Source organism: Eublepharis macularius, chromosome 6 (assembly GCF_028583425.1).
Source record: "Eublepharis macularius isolate TG4126 chromosome 6, MPM_Emac_v1.0, whole genome shotgun sequence".
Lineage (NCBI taxonomy): Eukaryota > Metazoa > Chordata > Lepidosauria > Squamata > Eublepharidae > Eublepharis > Eublepharis macularius.
Window position 1 is genome coordinate 90,305,497 of NC_072795.1, and position 23,496 is coordinate 90,328,992.

The 23,496-nt window shown below is 42.3% G+C and overlaps 1 protein-coding gene across 2 annotated transcripts in view; it reads left to right on the forward strand.

Annotated features, from left to right (window-relative positions):
* The window catches only part of EDRF1 (erythroid differentiation regulatory factor 1), a 49,974-nt gene that overhangs the window by 22,676 nt on the left and 3,802 nt on the right, over nt 1–23,496 (forward strand). For both annotated transcript variants that reach the window (XM_054984065.1, XM_054984066.1), the window contains exons 16-23: nt 466–666; nt 2,591–2,809; nt 5,682–5,905; nt 11,467–11,625; nt 17,166–17,315; nt 20,262–20,415; nt 20,613–20,728; nt 20,961–21,127. In XM_054984065.1, the coding sequence (XP_054840040.1) occupies nt 466–666; nt 2,591–2,809; nt 5,682–5,905; nt 11,467–11,625; nt 17,166–17,315; nt 20,262–20,415; nt 20,613–20,728; nt 20,961–21,127 (1,390 nt within the window). The remainder of the gene's footprint in view (nt 1–465; nt 667–2,590; nt 2,810–5,681; nt 5,906–11,466; nt 11,626–17,165; nt 17,316–20,261; nt 20,416–20,612; nt 20,729–20,960; nt 21,128–23,496) is intronic.

Here is a 23,496-nt window from a genome sequence, read left to right on the forward strand (position 1 = left end):
CTGTACTAATTGTAAAACTCTGTAATTTAATCAGCATGACAATTTTCACTGAGAGGCAAGAACTGTGTTTGTAGGTTCTTGTGTCCTTTAAATCTTGTCATCCAAGCAAATTACCAATACAATCCCTGTGCATTCTTAACATCTTGGGAGGGCGATTAAGGAGACTGTAAAATACATGCTTTGTAAGCATTGTACAAAGGAGTGTGGGTTGAGAATGGTTTAGGCCTAGAACCCAGATGCCAAATGTTGCTATATTATACACTTAGTACTAAAGGTTACTGCTTTCCTTAGTACTTGGAACCTAAGTCAGCAAATCTGAAGTTGGGCTCAGAGCCAGAGATAAAAGCATGGTGCTTTGACTTTTGAGAAAGTGCTATGTGGATACAGGTTTTCTTTGTAATGGCCAAAAAGGCATTCTGGCTCTCTGTGTTCACTAGTTTCCTGTCTTAATTTCCCCCTAACTAGATACATATTGCTGCCTCTGCACGAACATGCTTTCTGAAGTACTCCTGTTTCTTTGCCAGTGTTTAACTCTTTGTGGCGATATCCAACTAATGCTGGCTCAAAATGCAAACAATAGAGCTGCGTATCTTGAAGAGTACAACTACCAAACAAAAGAAGATCAGGAGATCCTGCACAGCCTACATAGAGAATCCAGTTGCCAAGGTACAGTGATGATTTGGGGACAGATTTTATCTGTGAAGTTGGTTTGTGCATATGCTTTCTGATTTGTTGTGTGGGGAGGTGGAGCATAGTTTTGCAAGTTTCAGCAATGGTACATTCCTATCTGCCTATAACAGATGAAGGATAGACATCTGTCGGAATAGCCATGCTGCTGTATATGTTCATACTTAAAAGCTGGGTGATGCGCACCTGTGCAGAAAATGTTTCAGGATGAACCTGTAAAGAAGGACTTATATAAGAACTGAAGTATACTAGTCTAAGGACAAAGGGTATAGAAACCTGTAGTTTCCCTTCTTGGCTTCATTTTTAGCTCAAGTCTTACGGCAGAATTGCTCGATAGATGGTGAGTGTAGTGCTGGTTAACAAGGGAGAGTTCAGTCTGCCAGATACTTAGTGGACTCTTTCCAATAGGCAACTGTGACACCTGTGCAACAGCATTCCAGGCAGCACTCCAAATTAAAATGATCTCTTTAGCTGAGGAAGAAATTGCATTTTCCTGGCAACAAATGCCATTTCAATGCTTTGAAGAATGTGATATTCTTGAAAAAGTTGTTCTTCCCTTGTCTGAACATAGTAAAAAAAAAATAGCAAAAGCTGTGGATTTGTTACATTGTAAACTAATCATTTGGAAAGGCCCCATGTCATATTTACTTTTTATAGTTTTCTTTTTATTTGTTTGGCAGACATGATGTCTTGGATCCTAAGGGTTTTGCTTGTGGAACAGATCTTTCCTGCTTTCTTCATGTGTTCCCTGAAATGTGGAACTTTGGGAGCAGTAGGGGTGCAACGTGAGCATCTGCAATAGAAAGTGGGACTTGATAAAAATCCTCCATCACACAAACAGAATTGCTCTTCCACTTGCAGAAGCCACCTTCTGGATTCAACGCAATATATTTTTGTTTGGTGCTGGGATTGCTTTTGTACCTCATTAAGGTTGAATGTCTTTTTAAAAGAATATCAGACAAAATAAGCTTTGGACTGAAATTAAACATTTCGGACTTGTATATTATGAGATTATTCAGAGAAGTTCAAACCCTTCCTCTTAAGTATGTGATAGTTCTGCCAGAGGAAGAGCCACTTGCTTTGAAGGAAGGCTCGTTAAGTTGGAGGAAGACTTTGAACTTGGCTGAGGGGAGGAATAGGAGCCTTTGCTTGGATGAGATCTCATTCTCCACTCCCACACTCCATCTTTCTTTTCTTCTTTGCCTCCCCCAGCAATGCCTGCAGCTTCTGCCTATTCTTTCTGTCCCACCTCAACCATCTCCCTGCCTAAGTTTTTCCGGTCCTTCCCTCATCTTCAGCTTTCCTGCTAACCTTTGCTACTCCTCCCTGGTGCAGCTTTACTTTCCCCTCCATCCTCTCTCTTAACTTGTCTCTCCCCTGGCTTTCCTTGTGCTGACACTAACAGTGCAATCCTAAGCAGAGTTACACCAGTCTAAGCCCATTCATTTCAATGGGCTTAGACCAGTGTAACTCTGCTTAGGATTGCTCTGTAACTGAGGCTTAGAGTCCTCTGCAGTATTGTTTGCAGCTTGCCTAGCAACCCCTGAACGGCTGCTGAAACCTCACAGTGTAGCTTGCTTTTCTTCAAGAAGCAGACATTGTATCAGTTATTTTGGAGTTTTTTCTATCCCCCCATTTTTATCCCCCCCATTTTTTAAAAATGTTTCATATTTGTCTGCCTACCTGGGGCTTCCCCCAGGCTTGTAAAAAAATAACCCAAATCTGTATATTCTTAAACTAATTATTCTTTTTACACTGAAATGCTACGTGATTATGAAGGTTCATAGCAGATGATTTGTTGAAATTGCACGAGTAGTCATTGTCAAACTGCTTCTGATGCACTTCCTTAATGCAATTTTGCCATAATTCACAAATAATGTGGTGTCCTAACTTTATTTTCTAGTATTTTCTTGGGCAACTGACTTGTCTACAGATTTGGAATGCCAGCTTTCAATTAGCTGCAAATGTTATGAGGCAGCTAATGAAATTTTGCTCTTTAGTAACTTAAAAGAGCACAATGCAGAGCAGTACACACAAGTAATGAAGAGGACTGGTAATGTCCGAAATGAAATTGGAGTATTTTACATGAACCAAGCTGCTGCTTTACAGAGTGAAAGAGTAGGTAAGTATCTTTTTAAAATCAGCATTTAATTTCAGAGGAGTTAGCTGTGTTAGTCTGTAGTTGCAAAGTAGTAGAGTCCAGTAGCACCTTTAAGACTAACCAATTTATTTGTAGCATAAGCTTTTGAGAACCACAGCTCTCTTCATTAGATCCACGTGACGAAGAGAGCTGTAGTTCTCGAAAGCTTATGCTACAAATAGGTTGGTTAGTCTTAAAGGTGCTACTGGACTCTTTACTATTTAGCATTTAATTTGTATCAGGTATGCAGAGTATAGGGGGACCCAGCACCTCAGCTCTCAATTCTGGGCACTGATCACAGCCAGTCGAGCAGTCAGGCAGGCAGGACCTATTCCCTTTGTTTGTTTTGTGAGACCAAAAGTTCTTCTTTTCCCAAAGACGGCCTTCCAATCTCAGGGCTAGACATGAGCACAAATCGAAATACGAATCAAATTTCGTGATGAATCAGGCCAATTCGTGTTTCGTGAAACGCGTTTTGTGGGGCCGCGGTTTTCACAAAATCCATGACTTTTTGGACCTATTCGTTCGATTTGTGAATGATTCGTGATGCCAGACAGGCTGGTGCTGATCCATTGATTCCCTAGGCAACATAGGCCTAGAATGTCTGCAGACCTTTTGTCGCCATTGGAAACCCCAGTCTTAGCCTACGTAACCTTGATAGGCAGCTCTCCCTGCCAACTGGAGAGCTTCCATTCTGCCCTATACAGCAAGGAGCGGGGGGAGATGGGCCTTCTGTAGCCATGGGAACACCAATCTCATCCCTCCAAACGCTGTTAGGCAGGTCTGTCTGCCAACCAGAGACCTCCTGTTCTGCTCTATGTGAGCATTTCTTATATAAGGCACAGCTCTCTGCCTCATGCTTTTCAATTCCAGTAGACAGAGGGAGAGGGAGGACCTATTGCTGGGATTTGGAATGAAAGAGTGGAATTGGAAACTTTGGGCTGGATTTGCTGCTGCTTTAAAAGAGACTGAAAAGCCTTTTTCTTAATTTCAGCTCTGGGCCTTGCTGGGAAGGTCGTTGGGTGAGATTGCCTTCTTTTCTCCACCCCACCCAACCCCAGTCTCAGGGCATTGCCTGGCTCTGGGGCCTAGCTTGACTGAGGCCTACCTTTTTTTTTCTTTGCTTAGATTCTTATTTAGAGCATTTGTTCTTGCTGGCTTGTTGGGTGAGGGTGGGTGGAGGAGAGCCTACTGAAGTCTCCTTGCGAGTTTGGCATCTCTGGGTATGAAGGGGGCCATTGAAGTGCCCTGGGTTCTGACGAATCATGAAACTAACGAATCGTTTCACAAAACGGGACAATTTTGTGAAAGTTCGTGGTTCGTGGAATGCGACAAAACTCGAAACACTTGTTTAGTTTTTCCCCATTTCATGCCCATCTCTACTCAGGGCTCGTATCTGGGGTGTACCCATATGCAAGATATGAATTGCAGGCTCAGCTTAATAAAAGATGAGTTTATTAACTAAGGAGGGTCTTCAAAAGCGTGAATCACTTACACAAGCAACAAGCATTAAAACAAGTAAACCTTACTGTTGCTAGATAATAAAACTGCTTATCTAAAATTTGAGAGCATCTCTGAGTGGTCACCATTATTGACTATCTCATCTGTCCATTAGACTATGAGCCTTCTTGCATGCCTAGTTGAGTCAGCATATGGACATGCTGAGGTAATGAACAGCATGCAGCTTTCAGCTTCTCTGTGGCATATTGGCATCATGCTGAAAGCGAACTGAGAGCTGAGAAGCCATTTTCCCCAGAACTTAGTGAATCACCCAGCAACTCAAGAACCAATCAGGGCTGAGTTGCAAATTGGTGTTTCAGCTGTGTGAAAAACTAGGGAGTTAACACAGAGCTCTCTGAAAACAAGGCCGAATCTCTGGGGAACTCAGAGCCTGCTCCCCAGGTGTTTCTAATCATCTCTGTAACCACATATCTGAGCTAGGCCACAACCTTATAATACTTACAGCCTTGAATCTAAGTTCAGCCATTTTCTTTCAAAGACCTAGTCTCCAGTTAGCAACTTCTTTACATGGAGTTTACCAGTATGATAACACAAACATTGGTTAAGTAAATGTGCTCCATTTGGTGACTTAGATGGTCCAGGTTAGCCTGATCTTGTCAGATCTCGGAAGCTAAGCAGGGTTGACCCTGATCAGTACTTGGATGGGAGACTACCAAGGGTCATTACACAAAGGCAGGCAAAGGCAAACCACCTTTGAATGTCTCTTGCCTTGGAAATCTATGGGGTTGCCATAAATGCCATAAGTGCACTTGCCACCACAGATGGTATTTGCATAGTAAAAAATACTGAATAAGTTCCATCAGTGTAGACTTAAGGTGGCCTCTTACTATGACAAAGGGATTGGGGACAAGCTGTGCAATTTCATTTTCCTTCCATGGCATTTCTCTTGGATGCCAGGCTGATTTCAAATCCTAGTAAAGACAAAACCCTGATTAGTATCTACTACAATTAATGGCAGTGCTAATATAACACTTCACAGTCTGGCAGAGGAATTTTGTGCTTGCAAGTAGAGGAACTGGGGGAAGGAAGGTACAGCCTTTGACAGTCCTGATCAAGCAGCGGGCTTTGTTACACTCCACTGGCCTCTGGTGTTGCTTGGCATTTGCTGTTGTGTGTCAGTATTAGAATACAAGGTAAGGATTAGAAACATCATCTTCTGCAACAACAGTTTACAAAACTGAAGCCTGGGTTTTGTTCATGTCTTCCATATTTGCATCAGAAGTCTTACTGTTAGCATTCACAGCACACTGGACTGATTCTGCAGAGAGATTTAAACAAATATCTTACTCCAGCCTTCAGTGAAACTGGCCTTACTCATTCTGTTCTGTTCTAGAGAACAAAACTGTATCTTCAGCTGAACAGCAGTTGTGGAAGAAAAGCTTCTCTTGTTTTGAAAAAGGAATTCAAAACTTTGAGTCTATTGATGATGCTACCAATGCTGCGCTCCTGTTGTGTAACATGGGAAGATTGATGCGGATTTGTGCTCATGCCCATTGTGCTGCTGGTGGAGATTTTAAAAGAGAATTTTCCCCTGAAGAGGCCCTTTATTATAATAAGGTAAACTCTTAAGCTGATTACAGTTACTGGATAGAACAGGCCTGTGTATTGATTTCTTTCTAAGCATAGGAAAGAGATAAACAATTACGTGGATGAATTACATGTTGAATTTTCAAAAGTGGTATTTAGTGTGGGGGGTTCTGCCATGAGATTAGACTGCATGATTTTTCAGATTTGTTACTAGTGATGCATTAAACATATGAACTATAAAAAGCATAAGTTTCCGTTCTTTATTAGAATAGGGACAGATAGTTCCTAACCTGACCCTATACACTCTTACCTCAAGTAAAAAAAGCCAGTTCAGATGGTTGTGTGGTGTTTCATATGAACACATAACTGTTCTCGCGTGCAGTATGATCATTAAAGAAGTGCATTCCTGGATAAGGACACTCACAGAAGTCCAAGCGGCTTTTTAAATTTTCACATTCCCACTGACTTTCATAGAAAGTGCTGCTGGGAGTTTGTGAGTATCCATGATGTTATGTAGTTCGCTTGAGTAAATGTTCATATGGATGGTCAACTGGAGCAAATGGACTAATGGAAATTCAGCTTCAGAGTTGAGAAATTTACTTTCTTTGGACTGCAGCCTCGGCATCAAGGACAGCTGTAGGAAAAAGGCAGGAACCAGATAGGTGATTTTGGATGTAGTTGTTTCATTATTTAAAACATTTGACGAGCTTTTCAACAATGTCATCAGCTGTGCAAATGAACAAAATGTCTTCAAGATTGTTTGCTTGCTTTTAACCTCTATGTATGTATGTATTTATTTATTTATTTTTGTATGTTATCTGTAGTTCACTTTTCTCACTGAGACTCAAGGCAGATTACACAGTGTGAGATTAGTACAGTCAGTATCAAGGGCATTTCCATAAACAATGCCATAGGGTAAATAAACACAAGTTTACAAAGACATAGAATGAGTAAGAATCCAATACAGAGTTGAAGAAATGCTGAAACAGAACATAAGCAGTTCTAGGGCTGACATTAAGCAACATGAAGCGCAGGTAGCTCATAGGAGCACATCTTCAAAACAACAGATAGTATGTAAGGCAATGTAGTGGTGAAGTCAATGGTTCTTAACTCTTTAACGAAGCATCTAAGATCCCTTTCCTACAATACAAAAGCCTTTTTGAATAATTCAGTTTTGCATAATTTGCAGAAAGCTGTGAGAGTGGGGGCTCTCGACTTCCTCAGGCAGGTTGTTCCACAAAATATGGGCCACCACAGAGAAAGCCCATGTATGGGCTGCTGTTGATTTTGCCCATGTGCAGGCTGGCACCTGCAGGAGACCCTGTGGAGGAACATAGGGAGGGAGGCGGTCCAGTAGGCATGCCGGACCAAGAGCATGAAGAGCTTTGTATGTGATAACCAATACCTTAAACTGGGCGCGGTAACTGATAGGTAGCTAATGGAGTGACTGCAGAATGCGGGTGATGTTCATGCTCTTGCTCGTTCCTGATGACAGTCACTCTGCAGTGTTTTGCACTAATTGGATTCTCCTAGTTAACCTGGATGGGAGACCTATGTATAGTGCATTACAATAGTCAAGTCTTGATGTTACCGCAGCATGGATCCAGGTGGCCAATTCAGCCTTGTCGAGGTAAGAAGTCATCTTCCAGGCTAGAGTGAGATTGTAAAATGCATTTTTTGCAGCTGCCTTAACTTGTTTTTCTAGTAGTAGCACTGGATCCAGTATAATCCCTAGGCTCTTAACTAAGTATGCAAGGGTCAGACAAACACCATCAATTTGTTTCGTTTTCAGCCATTTCATCACAGCTGTCAGGCAGCAATCCAAGATTTCTACTGCATCCTGTGGGGACCTGAATAGCAAGATACAGAGTTGGGTGCCATCTGCATATTGGTGACATCCAACACCATAGCTGTGAATAAGTTCTAAAGGACTGGACAAATATATGGAGCAGAGGTCCATCAGTGGCTATTAGCCACAGGAGATAGATGGTATTCTCTTTGTGGGGAGGTGGTGCTCTGTTGTCTTGGTGCTGGAAGGAAGGCAGTGGGAGGGCTTCTGGTGTCCTGGCCTCACTGACAGTCCTTTAGATGGCACTGGATTTCTAGCCACTGTGTGTGACAGAATGTTGGACTGGATGGGCCACTGGCCTGATCCAACATGGCTTTGCTTATGTTCTTATGTTCTTATGTTAGGCTTTAAGTAGAGTTTGAATCTATGAGGTCCTGGATCTTACGACTCTCAGTGCATAACTGGATCAAAAGCTGACCATGGCTGAAAATGCATGCTGTGAAGGGCTCCCACCCTGAAATTAGTTAGAATGATCAGAAGACTATTGTTTGCAATCAGGCCGCTCCCTCATACTAAAAGGGCATTTTATGAATAGGAAATATCACAAACCCCTTGCCAGAGGTCCCAGACACTGCCTGGCCCCAAGCAGAGTGGATGCCAGCCAGCCTGGAGACTGGAAAGTTACCAAGACAGGAGTCATAGGGGAATGACTATTCAGCACATCTGATAGCCCTCCTATCTGATACTTACCAGGTCATCAAGCTATATTTTTACCTATAGTCCATCCCGAGATAGACATATCACACCTTTCCCAACTTATTGTCCTATGGACAAGCCATGGAGATACTGTCTTTGGAAGCAAGACATCAGTTTTGCTCCAGGGTACGTTTCACCCTATAACTGGGCTGTCCAGCCGTATGCTCAGTGTGTGTATGACTTGGTATCTACTCACGCACCTCCACTCCATTGGGCTTCTTCTCTCCGTAAAGTGCTGGTCATTTTGCTGCTCCTCTGCAGACCTCTGCCTTCCCTCCGAGCCTGGTAAATTTCACCCTTTCCTTGAAAACGCTTTCCCATTTCCTCACTGTTTTCCTAGTTACCTCTGTGTGTATGCTGTGTGTGATTTTCTGTGTGTTTGTCTTTTGAGCATTCTCTAAGGGAACAATCCTGGGTATACATAGGTAGAGATTTCCCAGTTACCCTCTCTCTCTCTGCATCTCCTTGAGAGCTAATTCCCCCAACTCACAAGGAGACCCCCCCCCATTTTAGTGACACTAGCCCCTGAAGATTTCAGGTAGTGGGAGAAGATACGGGGAGGAAAATACTTTCACTAAGTATTCTGGGGCTATGGCATATAGGGCTTTAAAGATAATTGCAGCACTGTAATTAAGCTGAAAGCAAATTGGCAACTAATATAACTCTTAAGATTTATTGAAACATGTTCTCTATACTAACACTAGAAATCAACCTGGCCATCACTTTTATTTTATTTTACAATTTTTAAAATTTTTCTTTATTTTATTTTTCTTTTATTTTTCTTTTATTTATTTTTCTTTTTTATTTTAATAAACCAATTTTATTTTAATAAACGAAGGAGATAAAAAGTAAAGATCACCTGCATTACATATACATAATATTCGAGCCCAGGAGTACCTTAAAGGACCAACTAGATTTCCAGTTTACAAGCTTTCAAGGGTCAAAGCTTAAGCGCTATGCTACAGCAGTTCTGAAACTGTAAGCCTACATTTAGTTTAGCAACCTTTTATGCCTTTTTCCCCTTAGCCTGTATCCTAGTTCTCTACTATATTTACTCTAGAGTACCTTTGTAGTTGTTTTAGTTAAGACTCGTTGCCTTGATTCCAACCCACATATTTCATACTGCTAGCCACTACTACTGAGGGCACTCTTGAGCAATTGCACCCCTTGGGAATAACATTGGGGGGATATCTAGAAGAGGCTACTGAAGGGTATCTCCAGTGTCCCACCTCACAAGGGAGTTAGAGGAAACTAGAATACCTCCTGCCACATTTTGAACTTAGTATAGCTTCCAAATTGTCTTCAAGGACAGCCCCTCTGTTACATAACAGAGGTCTAATAAGGTTAATAAGGGTATGTGCTTATAGCTAAACTCTTTAGTTGTTGTAGGAAGTGATATCGTTGGGAAATGAACTGAAACTGATAAAATGACCACTGGCCTTCTAATAAGAGAACTATTTCCAAGAACATTCCCAGACTCCAGTCTGTTCAGCTGAGGAATGTGAGCATTTCTGCTGCTTCACCAGATGTAGGATTACTCACTGTGCGTTACTTCAGTTTGTCTGGATAAAGCTTCAGTTTATTCACCCTGATCCAGTCCATTCTTCATCACATACAAGATGTGTAAAGACAAAGCTGAGTGATTAAGTGCACCAAATCTCCATCTCAACTAGAGACTTTAGAAAAATGTTTTAAAAGTCGACTTGGAGACTCCAGCTAGTGCAGAAACGCTCCTAACTCATTTACTCTCAGAAGCTAGATGGAGCATGCATATCACTTCCATTCAAAGCACTTCATGGCTTGTTCCCTCGTATCTATGCACCTGCCTTTCCCCCCCATGTTCTTCCATGGCAGCTTTGCTCATCTGAACAGGGCCTTCTGCAGATACAACCCTGGAACTGGGCAAAATCAGCAGCTGCCCATACACGTGCTTTCTCTGTGGTAGCCCCCACCTTATGGAATGGCCTGCCTGAGAAGGCTAGGAAAGCTTCTACTGCCCTGGCTTTCTGCAAACTATGTAAACTAAATGATTCAGGAAGAGTTTCTGCCTAGATTATAAGGCTATGTCATAAGAAATAACTCAGAGAAATGCCCTGGTAGGGGCAAGGAGTATAGACTATGCTATTGGGTACTGTCTACTGATGAAGATATGCTCTTACTAGGGAGTTTCTATATTGTTAAACATGCAACATAAATTAGTTATGCCTTGTTTCAGAAAGCTTTCATCTCTGTGCTCAGCTGTTGTATCTGCTCACTGAATGTTCTGTTGTTCATTATTGTATTTTGCTCAGTAAATGTTCTAGCTGTTGATTATATTGCACTGCACTGTGTAATCCTCCTTGGGTCTCAGTGAGAAAGGTGGATTATAAATAAAAATAAATGAATAAGATATCCGGGCTGGACGAAAGTGAGCTTCCATCTAAGGAAATAAAAGCTCCTCAAAATTATCTTCTGGACTCCCCTGGAGAGATAGGAGTTGAACTACTGTAGCATGGTTCTTCCAACTTCTGTCTTAGCCAGTGGTTCCAGAAAGCTACCATGGTTGATTGTGTCAACAGGTATCGAGGGATCTAGATAAACAAGCAGTATCTTGCTACTCTAATGATTTCCTGAGGAAGATAATCAACCAGAGTGAACAACATAGCCTTACTACTGCACCCTGGCCTAAAAGCAAATCAAAATGCTGGAACAGCGTGAGTTTGAGACATGTTAGAGGGCATGTACTACTTGCAGTGTTTGCTTAGTTTTTCATGTGAAATTCTAGAAAGACCAGATCTTTGGGTCCAAGTTTGCAGTCATTTGAGTTAATTGACTAATTTGAACACTCCTCAGAGGTAAGTCATACAAATGTTTCCTCACACTTGCTATTAAAGAGTGGTTAATGGACTAAAGTTCAATAATTGGGAGTATTCTGTTTAGATGTTTACAATGACCAGTGTTCAAAACCAACAAGTGGTATTTAATACCAACCATGAACCACATGTGTTTCTAATGGTGATACTTACTTCTGATAACTACTTTGCTATGCACTGATCATATTTTGTAGGCTATTGACTATTATCTGAAGGCTTTAAGATCGTTGGGAAAAAGAGAAGTCCATTTAGCTGTCTGGGATTCTGTCAACTGGGAACTGTCCACTACGTATTTTACTATGGCAACTCTGTTGCAAGACTATGCTCCCTTATCTAGAAAAGCTCAGGAACAGGTAACCATTTTTATTTATTATAACAAGCTATTCTACTAGCATTCACATATGAAGAAAAGCGTCTCTTGTGTAACTTTTCAATATATAATTTTACTGGGAAAAGCACTGCTCAACTCATAATGATGCTCCTTCCAGGATGGCATAATAAAAGGGTTCCCAAACATCTCCAACCACATAAAAATATTTTCTTACCCTTGGAAAACAATCTAGCCTCTCCCTTTCTAGGGGTAGCAGTTTTTATCCTGAGGATCCCCAGCTTCATCTCTTTCTAGGGAAGACTTTTCCCCCTTCAGTTGCAATGTTGCCACATGGAGAACAAAATCTTCTCTGTGATTCATAGAATCTTTTGGAGCAAGAAAATTCTTATCTTTGGGATTGTCTTAGGGCATTGCATAGCGTGTACATGTGGTTTATAAAAGTCTGAAGGCATTGGATTTTTGTGAGATATTTCTAATATTTTCATCTGTGAATCATCAAAAGTACCAGATGCATGCTGAAGTACCAGATGTCTTCCAGTTTGGAAAACACGGATGTATTGTAATAATATTCTACAGTATATTCATATAAAGGAGGACCCACTAAATGAGCTAGGATGTATAATATCTAGGCCAATTTGCCAGACAGGTCTCATTGCTAAAATATATGTGATTCTATCAGAAAATGAGAAGAAAATAGAGAATTATTTAAAACATTTATAGTCATCTGTCTACCAGCAAGGCACCCAGGGCAACTTACAGTATAAAATACAAGTGGAAATCCGCAAGGATTTGTGGGGTGCCTCTCATTTTCCCCTCCTCCACTATCTCAATATCTTCTCTTTCCCTTCCTAGTCCCTCATAACCTTACCTCCTTTCCTCCTTCCTTCTCTCCCACCATTGTCTACCCCTCCATCTTCACCCTCTCCCCAGCAGCCTCTCCCCTGTGGCCCGGTTGCATGATGGTGTCTGAGCTGGGCCCTGATGCATGTTGGGGAACCTGCAAGGACTAGCAGAGGAGTACTTCACTTTCCCCTGTATCCCCTTCCTGACACTATTTCCTCTTTTCCCTCCTCCTGGCAGCCTCCATATTGCTACCTTTTCCTATATCGTTCTCTCCTTCATACCCACTAAACAACTTATCTGCCCCCCATCTTCATCTCTATATTTATATCTATATATTTATTATATTTATTATTTATTTGCTTCTTGTATATACTGCCTTTCTCCACAGTGGGGACCCCAAAGCAGTTTACATCATTCTCCTTGCCTCCATACTAACATCACAATAGCCCTGAGACGTAGGTTAGGCTGAGTGTGTGTAACTGGATCAAAGTCACACAGTGAGCTTCCACAGCAGAGTGATGATTCAAACCTGGATCTCTCGGATTCTACCCTGAAATGCTAACCACTATATTGCACTGGCTTTTGTGGAAGAGATGGCTACTTTTCAACAGTAGCAAGCAACCCAGCCTGAGTGAGTCATGCAAGTTGTGGTATCAAGCAACCTAGTGGTTGCTTCTGGGCCTGGCCCCAATGAGTCCTCCCTCAAAGGCCAAAACAGCCCTGGAAAGTCCCCTGCCTTCTCTCCTTGCCTTTTACTGATAGAATCTAAGCATGGAATACTGGCTGACCGGTCATGATTGCATAGCAACAGCCACTGAGGGCATCTGGTTGAAGCTACAGGTGCTCCTTTTATCATTTTTTAGTTTTTTATATATATATATCATTTTTGGGTTTTTTAAATATATATATCAGATTTTTCTGCAAACCTGGGACATTTTTCAGGTGTGTAGGAAGAGCTGTCTTTTCCATTCATGGCTGCAGTCTCCCGATTTAAGTATCTTCAGATCAGGGTTGCAGTTAAATACATTAAAAAGTGGTTAAGCAAAAGCCATCCTGATTAAAACAGTGTTCAGCTGCCTCCTAAAGATAGAAAGTGAGGAGACCAGACATACCTCCTTGAGGAGATTGTCATATTCACTACCCCCACCCCCCACCCCCTGCAGCTGAAGTTGATTCTGTTATTTGAACCCAGGGTGGGAAACTGGGAGTGGGAGGTGTTTGTTCCTGTTGCAGTCTCGCTCGAGCCGGGGAGCCTGTCTGCAGAGTTAGAGGACTGTTAGGAGAAAGGGGGGCGGATTAGGAGGAGTAGCCTCAGGGAACCTATATCTGCTTGATACTTGATACTGGCATCTTATCAATAAAGAACTTGTACTCATGAAGAGAAGTCTCTTGAGAGTTGCCTGGCATCCTTACAGGCAGTCCAGTTATACTGTGGAATGTACCCTGGGGCAGAATCATGTTTTCTGCCTCCAAAATAATTGCTATCTCTGGAGGTGAGAGAATAAAATGGGCTTGATTAAACCTTCCTGGGTGTTACTAAAGGTAAGAAAGGTGATTGATGACCCACAGTTGTTGGGTGAGAAGGGCTATCAGGTCCCTGAGCAGCCTTGATTAGGAAGGTGGGTGAGGGAAGGTTGGAAGGGTATGGAGGAGATCAGCTCAGAACTCCTGAAAGACCTCTTCTGTCCTTACATCTTTGCACATCTCTGGGGTGTGAGGCTGCTGGCCAGTCCTGCCTCATGACTCACGTTCCAGTGATTTTCTCTTCCAGCCAGATTGGGAACTGTTCTGCCTAGCCAGACCATGTGTCATGTGCTTGAAGCACATGGGGAGATGAGTTTATAATATAGCCATATTCATAAACTTCCCTATTAGCATGAGGGTATGGTTTGACTGCTAACGATGGGAAGGCTATCAGGCTTGCTGAATAGTTTTTGATTAGGGTAAGTAGATGAGGAGAGGTAGAGGAGGGCATTGATGGCATTATGCAGTGATTTTTCTCAGGGAGCCTCATTATCTCTGTGTCTCTTTGGGACATGGAAGGGTAGTCAGTCAGCCACCCACTTCTGACTCATGTTCTGGCTACTTTCCAGTCTCCAGGCCAGCTGACATCCTCTCTGCCTTGGTTCAGGCAGTCCCTTGGAATTATGCATGGAAGGGGTTTATGATGTTTCATCCATAAACTGCCCTCTCAGGGTACAGAGGGGTCAGACTGCTAACATCATGTAAATATTAAATGACACGAGAGGTAAAATAGAGCTCTATGGGAAAGGGTTATGGGGTAGAGCAGAAGTCCCTCAGTACCACCTTCTGAGACTCATTACTCAGACCACCGTAACGTTGTGCCCCTTAGCCCCAGGGTCAAGAGATGACTCAGGATACCATGGTCAATGGTATTGAGGGCCACTGGGAGATCCAGCAAGACTAGCAGGGTTACTTTCCCCCTGTCCAGTTCTTGGTAAAGGTCATAAAGGTGACCAGTGCAGTCCCTGTTCCAGATCCTGGCCTGAAGCCAGGTTGAAATGGGTCCAGAAAATCATTCTCTTCCAAGAATCCCTGAAGCTGAGAAGCAACCACCTGCTCTAGCTCCTTGCTCAAAAATGGAAGACTGGAGACTGTGCAGAAGTTCTCCAACATAGTAGAGCTCAGGAAGGGATTTTTCCCAACAGGTCTAATTACTGCTTCCTTGAGCATGGGTGGTATAGTTCCCACTCTCAAGGAAAGCATTTATCACTCCCCTTAACCAATCAGCCAGTCCCCCTCTTGCAGCCTTTATTAGCCAGGAAGGGCAAGGGTCCAAGGACACTGGTGGTTTATCTTAGCTCTGCAAGGATCTTGTACGCATCCTTGGGTTCCACAAGGTGAAAGGTATCCATATAAATCAGAAAAGCAGATGCCAGAAGTACATCATCTCAGCATGCATCCATGCTGGCAGCCATAACTCAGAGTGGACCTTGTTTAGTTTGTCTATAAAATAAATAGCAAATTGATCACAGTGAGCTGTTGTGTAGTCAGAATCCAGTTTTGTGGGGCTGTAGTGTAAAAGCCCTCAACCCATATGAAACATCTGGACAGTTACGCGGAGATGCACTAGTGGAGAAATACTGCCTTTTTGCCACCGTCACTGCCAAAGCATAGGTTCTAATACAGGCTGTATGCTGTTTTTGATCAGTCGAGTTTTCCACCAGCAGTGCTTTAGCCATCATCCCTCCCATTTCATCGCCATCAGTTCCTCCGTGAACCAGGCAGAGTGCTTGGCTCTGTACAGGGGGAGCGGGCACTTAGGGATGATTGTGTCAGTAGCTCCGGCCACTTGCCTATTCCAGAGGGCAGCGACAGAATTATCAGTAGCTGAGGTGGGAAAGTCCCCAAGCACAGAAAGGAAGCCATCAAGATCCATCAGGCACCTGGGGCAGACCACCTTAATATAAGAACAGATGGGAAACTTGATTTAATGACAGCTTTCAAAAGTGCATGGTTAAAGCTACACATGGCCATCTAAACATTTTCACTAATAATTAGAATTGGAGAAAATGCAAGAAAAGTAATGGGTTGGAGGGTCTTATCTCTTCCACCACCAGTTAATTGCTCAGATGATGCCAATAACTTCCAAAATTTGCTGAAAATGCAAGAAGCATGTTGGCTTATTTATTCATATTTGGTGGTAATGCTCAAAAATATTTTGGCAGGAAATTTTTAAAGAGAAAACCAATAAACACCGTGCTGTAAACTGGCAATTAACAATGCAAACTTTACTCTTACAATACTTAACAAATTAAAATAAGGTGTGTACAGGCAGATATACAATCAAATGAAAGTCATTTTCAGTATACAGGAAACTTCCCACTGTTTCAGTCTTTCATCTTCTGTAATGCTGTTAATGAACACACGGCTTACGCCCATCCGGTTATAGCATGCGTTTCAATGCCTTCCTCAGAGTCATGTTTCACAATAGCCTACACGCAATAAACACACAACTTGTGAACTTGGTTTTCTCTGTATTTACACTGTGGTTCAGCTGTATTCTTTTGTTGTTGTAATAGGAAATTTTTAAAGCCATAGGATAAATTGTTAATAGCAACATTCTAAGGAACCATGGAGTAATTGTTCTGGGATTTTTTAAAAATAAAATAAAAAATATGGCGTTCATAGATAATATTTTAACAGCTGCAAAACTGTAAATAGCATAATATTGGAAGCAAGAGAAACTACCTAGTATGGAGGTTTGTAAAATATGATTTATTGTGTATATGGAAAAAAATTGCAGCTTATAGACAATCTGCTTAGGAAATCTTTGTCAAAAAAACACAAAACCATATATAGTGTTTCGGAACAAGATAAAATTCAAAGAAAGTGTAAACAGAAAATAAGTTTTGTTTTTTTATTTAAAATAATCTATATAGATGTAATGCTTATTTTTGGAAAGATGGTACTTTGCATGATTATTTTTCTTTTCCCCTTTTCTCTTGTTTATGCCTATATTTTTCAGTTTGCATTTAAGATTTACATAAGTTTTAAAGAAGTCAAAAATGCCACAGAATGCCTGATGGAAGCCTTTTGTTTTATGCAAGCCACTTATTTGGTTCAGATAAATACTGTTCTGGTACTGTATGAAAACAGGAACTATGTGGGACAGGTTTTGTCATTGTAAGCCATTGGTTTGATGACTAATTGTATTTGATACTGTAGTTTTGAAAGGTTGTTTTTGGTGTGTTGTAGATAGAAAAAGAAGTTAGTGAATCAATGATGAAATCTTTGAAATACTGTGATGTTGATACTGTGTCTGCACGACAACCCCTTTGCCAGTACCGGGCAGCTACTATTCATCACAGGCTGGCTTCCATGTATCACAGCTGTTTGCGAAACCAGGTATTTCCTTAAAGAGTCACCTATGTGCCTTTCTGTCATGGTTTTTACTTATTACATGTATTAAACGAAGAGCATGATACCTTTTAATTTTTCAGGCTTAGTAAGCTGAAAAAATGTGTGTGTGTATGTGAGTGAAGTATAGCATATACTTCCCTTATATAAATTTAAGAAGAAAAATCTCAAAGACATTGAAAACTGTTGACACAAATTTTAGCAGTTCCAGAGAACTGTGCATGGTATGTTTTTGATGTGGTTGTCCACTCATCTTTTTCAATAGCATTTTACTCTTTCACTGCAGCACCTCAGTTTTGCTATCACTTTCCATAGCATCACTTGCATTACAGGGTAGGTCACCCATCTGAATTACAATATCCGTTACACTATGAGAGAAGAGACATATAAGAAATTTAGCTTTGGTTCTTGATTTGGCTTTGAAGGTCAGTCAGGTTATGAAATCGTGATATTTTGATTTGAATTGCTATTTTATGTGTGGCTTTATTCTCCCACCTGTTTACCGATCAGTAAAACATACATGTACTTTCACTGTTTCTAAGCATAACCTAGAAGACATTGTAATTGTTGAAACTGCTGCACTTGCCTAAAGACTGTATTTGCAGGGGACATCTGTTCATTGTTATTTTAATGAAATAATGAATGTTTAGAAATGATTTTCTGCAGAAAAATAAAGCACCAGAAAATTCTCTGCCCCACATCTGTGGAGGATAGGCTTCTGCTTTCCTTTTCTTGCAACAACTTTGGATTTTCTAACACTGCTGCATAACAGAGAGGGTACTGTTTTCAAATAATATTTTTTAAGAATCAAGCAAGAATACCTGAAATAAGTGTGGTGCAGAGGAAGGTCGTTTTTTCTTTGTCTTTTCTTTAAATGGTGTCTTAATGCTAGCTGAGCATTGCAGCAAGTAGTACAGAGCCACAGAGAATGCTAAAACGGTTTGCAAAATGGCAAGGCCATGGAATGTGTGTGGGAATTGTTGCTTGTGCTGAGTGAAGTCATACACAGTGTAGAGCAGATGCCAGTGTTGCTTTTACAACTTACAGTCATAATAGCCAGGGGTGTGCTGGAGACAAGGAGATGTGTGTTTTCTAGTGAGGGAATACTGCAGCTTCGGTGTTGGTACAGTGTGATACCCCAGGAGCAGAACTGCTGCACTGAAGAAAAATATCTGGGTCCTGAGCAAGTGAATGAAAACTGTGGCTTGAATCCATAAGCCACAAAGGAAGCTTGCAAAAATGATCATTGCTAAATTATCTTTCCTTCCTGCTGCATTCCCCTCTGGTTCCTCAAAGTTGTTCCTGAGAGTTGGGAAGTGTGTGGCACAGTGGGCAGGAGAAATCAAAAGAATCTCCTTCCTCCCCTGAATAAACTCTTGCTGTTTTTGCACAAGTGCTTGGAAGAACAGTTTGATGTCCATCAGTCTCTGCTTTTTACTGCTGATTAGGGCTGTGCACGGGTGGGTAGATTCAGTATTCAGAATACCCCGAAATCCGAAGTGGCAAACAGCTTCAGATTCGGGGTTCGGGAATCACTTGCTCCGTGAAGATTTAGAGCATAGTGAAGCGAGGGGGGGAACTCCCCACCACCACCACCCACCCTCCCTAGGGCAACCCCTCCACCACCACCCCTCCTGGGGAGACCCCCCCACCCCCCACCCAACCCTGGGGAGATCCCTCCAACCACCACCCACTTACCTGGGTTATCAGCTGGGCGGTGGCGGCAGCACAAGGCTGCGTGGCCTGGAGCCAGCCGGCTCCTCTGCCACCGTGCCGCCGCCCAAACCTGTGGGGTGGTGGGGAAGGCTGGAGCCGCCGCCTCCGGCCCTTCCTGCCCCTCAAATGGCTGCGGCGTGCCAGCACCGCCGCGGCCATTTGAGGGGCAGGAAGGGCTTTCTCCGCCTCCTCTGGCCCTTCCTGCCCCTCAAATGGCCGCCATGGCCACCATGGCCATTTGAGGGGCAGGAAGGGCTGGAAGAGGCGGCTCCGGCCTTCCCCACCACCCTGCCGGCTCGGGCGGCGGTGCGGCGGTGGCAGAGGAGCTAGCCTGGAGCCACCGCAAGGTAGGTGGCGGGGGAGGTGGGGGGTTAATGTTTAAAGGGCCCCTCCACTGCTTCGGAAAGCTTTGCTTTGGTATTCCAGCATGCTGGCCCCGCTTCAGGGAATACCGAAGCATTCTGAATCGGGTTGCTTCTGGTAACTTTACCCGAAGCAAAACCCGAAGCATAGAGCCCTACTGCTGATCCCTTGTGCAATCCAAGGATCCTCTTCCCCTGAAAGAACAACTTTTGAGGAAACACAGGGAGCTGTAGTGGGCTTTTACAAAGATCCCTTCCATTAATTCCCTTCTCTTTGAATCCCAAACTGGTTTTTAAAATTGTTTTTATTTTACTCTATTTATAGCCCACCTCTCCAGTGGGGACCCAAAGCAGCTTACGTCATTCTCTTTTCCTCCATTTTTTCTTCACAACAACCCTGTGATGTACGTTAGGCTAAGAGTTTGTGACTGGCCCAAGGTCACCCAGCAAGCTTCTGTGGCATATTGGGAAATTAAACCTGGGTTCCCAGCACCCTAGTGCTGTTACTCTAGCCAGTACACCACACTGGCTAACTAGTGTTTATTGCATTACAAAAATGATTGTCTGAAAAGCCATAGAGAGAGAGCTTTTCCTTCAGCTGTGAGTATGGATAAGAAAAAATGTAACTGCATGGCACTGCAGCAGACTGATGTGACTACTTCAGTAGGCGCCTGCATGTATTTGATAGCAATCTATTAAAGAATTAGTCTTTTAAACAGTCAGAAAGAAAACCCCATATTATATGCTTATGAGCACGTATTTAAGCAGCTCTGTAAAAAGCATAGGACAGAGTGGGGTTATGTTTTTTTTTCTTCTGATGACGAACTTGAAAACGAAAATATTTTTTTCTTTGAAGGTTGGTGATGAACATCAGCGGAAACAACACAGAGTACTTGTCGATCTTCATTATGGTAAATCAGTGAAGTTTTTCCAGCTCCTGAAAGATGCACCATGTGAACTGTTGCGTGTACAGTTGGAAAGAGTTGCATTTGCAGAATTTCAAATGGCAAGTAAGTAGGATAGTTGCTGTATTAGGAGTAACTATTACCCAGGTTCTTTTTGGAAAAAAATGAGCAAAGGTTGATCAGTGGTTCCCTGGGATACACTGAAATTTGCTGTTGTTTTTGTGTTAAAAGAAAATTCCAGTTGTTAAATTCTCTAAGTAGAGAAATGTTTAACACTCATGTCTGTCTGATCCTAATTTTAGGTCAGAATAGTAGTGGTGGAAAGTTAAAGACTCTGTATGGTGCCTTGGATATAATGACACAGACCCACTCTGTGTTTCATCTCTTGAGAAAGGAACTGGTTGATGAATGTGAGCAGGTAATTAGAGAGCATGATCTGTGCCTCTGGCATGTTGCCTGGTCGCTTACATCTGGCTACTGTGTGTTCAGAAGGAAATATTTGATGACTCCTCTATAGCTGCTTGTTCTGTTCTATGAAATTATATATTTGTTCTGAAACCTATGTGAACATGTATATGTTCATTTATGTCTTAATTTGTGATATTCTGTCTAGATTTTAAGATTTTTACAAACATCTTTTCTGTTTTTAGGGACTTGAAGAAGGCAAAAGCAACGCTGAGAAAATATCGATTGAAAATTCCGCTGTCAGCCTTAATAAGGAAGAAGTATCAAAGCTCCTTAGTATATTTGAATCTCGATTGTCCTTTCTCCTCCTTCAGTCCATTAAGCTGCTTACATCAACAAAAAAGAAAATGGGGTAAGGGTCAGTTCATACCCTTTCATTTTGCTTTACAGTCTCATAGAGCTATAGAGCTAGAAGGGACATATAGGACATATAGTCCAGGACACAAAGTCCAGCCCCCTGCACAATGAAGGAAATTCACAGCTATTTCCCCCTTCACCTTCCCCTGTGACCCCTGCTGTATGCCCAGAGGAAGGCAAAAAATCTCTGGGATTCCTGGCCAATTTGGCCTGGAAGAGAATTCCTTCCTGACCCCAAAGTGGTGATTTGCATTTTCCAGGGCATACAAGAAAAGACCATGAGAGCCTAGCACCGGCTCATCCCTTCATGTCCTCCCTCTTCTGATCTGTGTACATTCATATTAAATCATAGAATCATCATTGCTGTCAGGTGACCATCTAGCCTCTTCTTAAATATCTCCAAGGAAGGAGAGCCCACCACCTCCTGAGGAAGCCTGTTCCACTGAGGAAAAGTGAGGTCTAACCAGAGCAGACAAAAGTAATACCACCACATTGTGTGATCTGGACACTATACTTCTGTTGATACAGCCTAAAATCACATTTCCTTTTTAGCTACAGCATCACACTGCTGACTCATGTTCAGTGTATGATCTACTAAGACCCCTAGATCCTTTTCACATGTACTACTGCCAAGACAGGTGTCCCCCATCCTATATGTATGCTGTTGATTTTTCCTACCTAAATGCAAAACTTTTTCTCTGTTGAAATTAATTTTGTACGTTTTAGCCCCGTTTTCCAGCTTATCGAGATCATCTTGAATCTTGCTTTTGTCCTCTACTGTGTTTGGAACCCCGCCAAATTTAGTATCATCTGCAAATTTAATGAGCATCCCCTCTGTTCCTTCATCCGAGTCCATTATAAAGATGTTGAATAACACAGCACCCAGGACAGATCCCTGAGACACTCCACTTGTCATTCCTCTCCAAGAGGACGAGGAACCATTTACAAGCACTTTTTGGGTGTGATCTGTCAACCAGTTACAAATCCACCTAGCAGTAACAGGATCCAAACCACATTTTACCAACTTGTCAACAAGAATATCATGTGGAACCTTATCAAAAGCTTTACTGAAATCAAGAGTGCTTCATGTCTCCCCACCCCCACCCCGAGAACTCTTCATGTTCCCTAATAAGCTGAAGTGTGGATAGGCAGTTTCTAGCCCTTGTATTTTCTCCTCCAGTGGAGCTTTCATATTACACCTGCTGTAAGTGTAATTTCCATTACCCTTCAATAAAAAGACAAACATGACATACAGACTTTGCAGGTCACTGCTTCATCTCCCTCACCAACCATGTTGCTTGGATCCATACAAGAAATGTACCAGACTTTCCTGCACCCCCTGCCAAACTTCCAGACAAAACTCCCTGTTCACTCACTTCAGATTGCTCGTTCCTAGGTGTGTGAGGCAATTTCTGCAACTGTGCAGTGCAGTTGCAAACCCTGCCCCCAACTCAAGTCAGGTGACTCAGCAGCCACAGGAGAAAAGGGAGGGGAAGGAAAGGAGGGAAACACACACACTAGCCAACACAAGCTTCTACTCACCAAGAACCTAGCAGACCCAGTGAAAGGATTCAAACCAGACAAACCAAGCACAAACTACTCCCTTGGAACTGCCATCTGTTTTCTCCCAGAAAAAACTCCATTTGCTCATCCTGTTCGCTCACTCCAGATCCTTTACATATACATTTGGATTGCTTATTTGTATCTAAAATACAAATGGTGGGCTTTGGCATTCATATTAGAAAATCTGAGGCCGGGGGTGGGGGTGGGAGAGCATCTTGGAGTGCCAATCATGTACCATGCAAGGGGAATAGTCACCCTCAGGCTTCTTTGGATACTTGTGCTGATAATGTGTTTGGAAAAGTCTAGCAACTACTAGCCATCTAGCTGAACAGCTTAAGGGGGGGGGTAGCATAATATCTGGCAGGATGGAATGGCAGCAGGGAGGTTGCAGTACTTCCAGTTTTGTCTTTAGTTGTTGCACTAGATTTTTATATCTCCACAAGGTGGCAATATAAATACAGAAGATCAAAATGTAGTTCCTTTTTCAGATTAACTCATTTCTTGTTAATTCATTAGTGTCACTAAATGTTACAGTGCTGTGGTAGGCTTAGAGATGCCAGAATATTTACTTACACTTCCTGTTCTTCTTCTTCTCTTTTAATCGCTAATAATTGTCTTTAAAGATTGTACATGTACACTGCAATCTAATTATATTCTTAATTTTCTGAACTTGGCAAAATGAAAGCATAAAGCTGTAGTAAGCACCTGGTTGCAGCTGGAGCTACAGCAGAATCATATACTTGGCATGATCCCACGTAGCTCCATCAGCTGCCTCAGTTGAAGCTGCTGACAAGTTGCACC